The following is a 5,112-nucleotide window of genomic DNA, read 5'->3' on the forward strand; positions in this document are numbered from 1 at the left end:
AAAATAATATGCCCCCCCCTGTTCCACGCCCCACACAAAATACACAAAACAATATGCTCCCCCTGTTCCCCACCCACCCACACATAAAATAATATGCTCCCTCAGTTACCTGACCCCCACACATAAAATATTTTACTCCCACACACACAACTATAGAACAAAGAGCCCCCTTACCTGCTTACGTTTTTGCAAGGAGGAGGCGAGGAGGCACATCATTCCCTGGTGATCCAGTGGTTTATTAGTAAGGTGTGCACCTTTTGCTAGTGTAGACCTTACTAATCCATCCTTTCAGAAAAGAAGTGAGCGCCGACACCGCCAGCATCAGCAAACTATAGAACAAAGAGCCCCCTTACCTGCTTACGTTTTTGCAAGGAGGAGGCGAGGAGGCACATCATTCCCTGGTGATCCAGTGGTTTATTAGTAAGGTGTGCACCTTTTGCTAGTGTAGACCTTACTAATCCATCCTTTCAGAAAAGAAGTGAGCGCCGACACAGCCAGCATCAGCTATGTGGTCTGCATCTGACAGAGCTGCAGGCTGTGCTCACGCAAATGCCAGGCCACACAGTACCAGTTCGCAGGCTGCAATTGGCCCTCGGGCAGGTACTTTGAGACCCCTAATCTAATGGCTAGCAAATGCTGGCAAAGAATGCTCTGTTCATTGAACACAGATTGGTTTCATAAAGGTAATTTCTAAACCAAACAAAAAAAACACAAATCTTTATGTAGCAACTCTACAGACTGAACTCTTACCATTCATATACAGCAGTTGTCATAGACAACCATTGAATGTTTATGGTAATGCTGTAACACAATACAAATCTGAAATTACACACTGAGTCCTGTAGCAGGTGGAACTACTAAATAACTAAATGTCATGTTCCTGAAAAACACCTTTCTTAAGTTATATCTGAAAGCAGCTCTAGGGAGATCTTTGCTGTGGTACCTAACAGCACCACACTTACTTCTTCAAGGTAAGTATAAGCTATTAGAAAAATGCTGGTGGAGGGGGCTCAAGAATGATAAGTGCATGAAAATCTCTTATTTTTAACCTTTATTAAGCTAGTTGCCAACAGCATTCTTGATGGAACATATTGCTTTTGTACAACAAGGTCAACAATATAGACTGCTAAAAGAAGTATAAACCTTTAACGCTATATGAACTGCATGCTAATTAGTCAGTAAATATGCATTGAATATTGTTAGTGAGTGTTAGTGAGAATGTGCTTACTGTTAGATAAAGGGAATGTTGTTAGTAATGTCTTACATGTACAAAAATATGCAAATTATATATCTTACTTACTTTGAAGATTAGATGCAGTTAAGATTTATTTTCTGGGAAGGTTAAAAGCTCACTTCACTCATTGTATACTCTAGCTGTTGATTAACTTACAAGTCCCAGCTGATCAACTGCCACAGAAAACCCACGTTCTGTGGGTGTTCCTATTTGAAATAAGATATTGTTTTTTAGGGTAGTTGCAACAACATATACTAATTCAGTTATATGAGTATCTAAAGCAGCACCTACCCTAACCAGTAACTTGTCTAATTATGGTTTGGGTAAGTTGTTAGACTTTACATAGCTGTCAGCAGTCCCATGAGCAGGCAAGAATATAGACTTGTAATTGTACACTTATTCAATTAGCGCATTGCATTTCCCATTATTTTGTTTTCTATTACAACACTGGGACTGATTATGGGACTATAGCAGAAAGACCATCTCAGGCTGTAGGAAGCAGAAAGTGGCTTCTGCAAACAGCAATTGAGGGTTACCCATCTGTGGGTTTAGATAAACAGCAGGAAGTGAAGTTTGCTGAAATTCTTGCAATGTATATCACTGAAAAGACAAGACATTGTACAAAAGACAAAGTTACACTCTAAAGTGTAGTTCCACTTTAAAGTTAGAGAAAACCCCACTATATGTTTGTTATGTCTTCATACAGTATTCACAGAGGATACTTAAAAATATATTTTTTCCTATATATTTCTTATCTTTTAGAAATGTCTTTGTTGAAGGCCTTTGTGCAGATTCCAATCCACTCCGAGCAGTTTGAAAGTGAAAATAGAGGGTAAAACAGGGACAGACTGAGCTTACTTTCATTAACATACAATACTTCTAATTCTTTAACCCTTTAATCTTGTTTATAACTCATAATGAAATCTGCCAGCACAGTACAGACAGGGTTAATTAAAGTAAACATAACTTTGCACAGCCCCCTCCTTAACATTACATACAGGGGGAGCTAGGTAAGATTTTAAGTAAGTATAAAGCACTAAAAATGTAAGTAGAAATGTTTATTTTTTAACATTTGCTATGTGAATGAGAACATGTAATATATATATATATAAAGTAGGTGTTATCCTTATTTGGCTTCAAAAGTAGAAATACACTTTAAAGTGAACATGAAAAATAGTTTACCCTTATAATAAAAACTACTTTCTTTTTGCAGGAGGCTGGTTGGCTTACTGGTGTGAGAGAATCCGACTGGCAGCAGTACAGAGTTTGTGATCCATACAAGGGACTATTCCCAGAAAATTTTACTCAAAAACTAGAGTAACTTATGCAAAAAGATGAGGATGTCGGTGGACATTTCATTTTGGGCTACTGAAACAACAGGCACACTTGAGGCTACAATGTTAACTGTTACAGACTTATGCCTGTCCTAAAAAAGCTTGGCAAATCATATGAAAAACAAAACAAGCATGAAAGCAAGAAGTAAGCTATATTGTACTGAATTGTAAATGGAACAGAATCCAATTTGTTCACTTGTATGCAATCACTGGTTTGTTTGTGCTTTGTCAGAACAGTGATTTGGTGGACTATTACTCTAAGGATCCTTCTTAAAGCATTAAAATCTATTTGCTTAAAATATATCAACAAAGTCATTTGAAACTTCAGATTTGTTTGACATATAAAATTGTGCTTTATGAAAACAGAGGGAAATATCCAAGATTCCAAAGCAGAAACACATGAGGAATTTATTTATTGTAATTATGCTGCTATTGTCCTACTTACTATAGTACACTTCATATCACTGAGCCATATGTCCTGCAGACATCATCCTTGTCCAAAGTTTTTTCCTATTGAAATGTAAAGACAAGAGAGACATATGTCCGAGACTTCTGGCCTACTAGTCTTAATTTTTTAAAAAAAGGATGGTGTTGTGGATTGCTTTTGGAGGTTTAAAGGGTTGGCCCAAAAGTATGTGACTTTGCACATAAAGCATGAAAAATTGTTGCATCGATGGCAGATTTTTCATAGTATAAAGGACTTTACTGGTTGCACGCAATGCAATTCTCTTGTGAAGAATCTTGATCCTTCATCCAATTCATTCAACGGGCTCTATCCACACATAAACCCTGATTCATTATGCTGCAAAAGCACTTCACTTCAGCCTGAAAGGAATGTAAAAGTAACATCTCAGTAAATACACTTCATCATCTTAGCACACCATAAGTGCTTATTTATGACTTAAGTGGTTGATGAATCAGCGCCATATTGTTTTCTGGTAGTCATGGTGGTATGGTGCTCGGTGACTGAATTCAGGACAAAAATGTCTCATTGTCATTTACGACACCCACTTGCCTAAAGTCTACTTTGTTCCTATGGTGGAATGACGGATCCACAATGCATATTCACTAATAGAACACTTGTCATGAATTTTTCATAGTAGAAGTAAAGCATTCACTTAAACACAGACAGTACATACATAGAGATGCAGTATATTGTGACTCGTTAAGTTGGACTGAACTTTTACCATTTTCAATATACAACATTTATTTCCTGTTCACTAAGTCTATATTGTACTGAATTGCTGCACTGCAGGAGATTTTACTAGTAATTGTATAGTTATCTGAGCAGACTGAACAATTTCCACAGATATTCATGTCTTAAAACTGAGAAACTGCTGCAATTTTTTCAGTGTTCTTTCAAACCTATCTAATGCAGTTATGTATCATGTATGTTGTCCTTTATTGTAGATTCTTTAGCCTATAGTATCATTGAAAAGTGGTTTGCTTCTTTTTCTCTTTTGTTTGGCATTGTGATGTTCAACTAGTTTGTTGCTTGAAAGCACAACTAGCTTCCTTTGCCAAAGCATTCAAAGATACGTCTTCGTAAATAATGTGAAATTTTCATTATAGTACTGAAAGTGAAAACAACATAAATACACAACTGGTGGTCCTTTTAGTTCACACAATATTACCATCAATTATCCTGGGGAAGAAAAAAGATATTTTACCTGCACATATTGATTTCAAATAAATGGTGTATTCTGTATGAAAATGCCATCATATCTATTATGTTTTTCAATGTTGTGTCATCCCTAATAAACTTTTTGTTGAATCATGGAATATGATTTGTATTATAGTCCATTATATTTGGCCTATAGTGACTAATATGAACTAAAAAGCAACTCCATTCCAAGAAATTCAAAGTCATGTCTGTGGCTGTCAGTCTTGCAATGCCTTATTAGATTTGTAGTGTCATCACAGCTGGAGGGACAAGGTTTGGCTATCGTTGCACTAGAGTCACAAATCATTGTTGAAAAATAACGCAGCATTAGGTTGGCTTTTCAGCAGCCACATTTCAACAGCCACTAAGTTTTCACCCCCGCTAGAGTACTGTGTATTTGTTAAAGTATTTCAGATAAAGAAAGTGCCAAACAAATGTTCTTAGAGTCTTATTGTCTTTTTGACAGAAACAAACAAAAAACAGGCAATGGGTTTTGGGGGCCCAACATCCCCCCTTCATCAGGGCTACAAAAGACACAAAGTTGGAAGATGATACATGTGAGGCATGCCTTAAAGAATCAACTAGGCACATAGAAAAATCATGGTCATTGGCTATGTAATGAATATTTAAACTATCAATTTCTAAAATATCCACTATGGGCACTGTAAAATAATTTTCTATTGGTATCATGTCAAATTAAATATATAATTTTTGATTGTAAATGGATTTTAGGCTACAGTAGTTTTGCCCATGCTCTAAAGAAGTAGTTTTGTAAAAATGTTTTACATTATTGTCATTTAGTATTGTCAAGATTTTCATAAAATCTATGCATTTCTATGTATTGTATATGCATCATGTGTGCAATCTAATATATATATATA

General features: G+C 36.1%; 1 protein-coding gene across 1 annotated transcript in view; it reads left to right on the plus strand.

Annotated features, from left to right (window-relative positions):
* AMPH (amphiphysin) overlaps positions 1 to 3,093 on the plus strand; it is a 171,884-nt gene extending 168,791 nt beyond the window's left edge. Inside the window, exon 22 of the mRNA XM_018558778.1 lies at positions 2,448 to 3,093. Within this exon, the coding sequence (XP_018414280.1) occupies positions 2,448 to 2,555 (108 nt within the window). The 3' untranslated portion in view covers positions 2,556 to 3,093. The remainder of the gene's footprint in view (positions 1 to 2,447) is intronic.
* Positions 3,094 to 5,112: the final 2,019 nt, after the last annotated feature.

Source organism: Nanorana parkeri, unplaced genomic scaffold, assembly GCF_000935625.1.
Source record: "Nanorana parkeri isolate BGI_ZX_2015 unplaced genomic scaffold, ASM93562v1 scaffold357, whole genome shotgun sequence".
NCBI lineage: Eukaryota > Metazoa > Chordata > Amphibia > Anura > Dicroglossidae > Nanorana > Nanorana parkeri.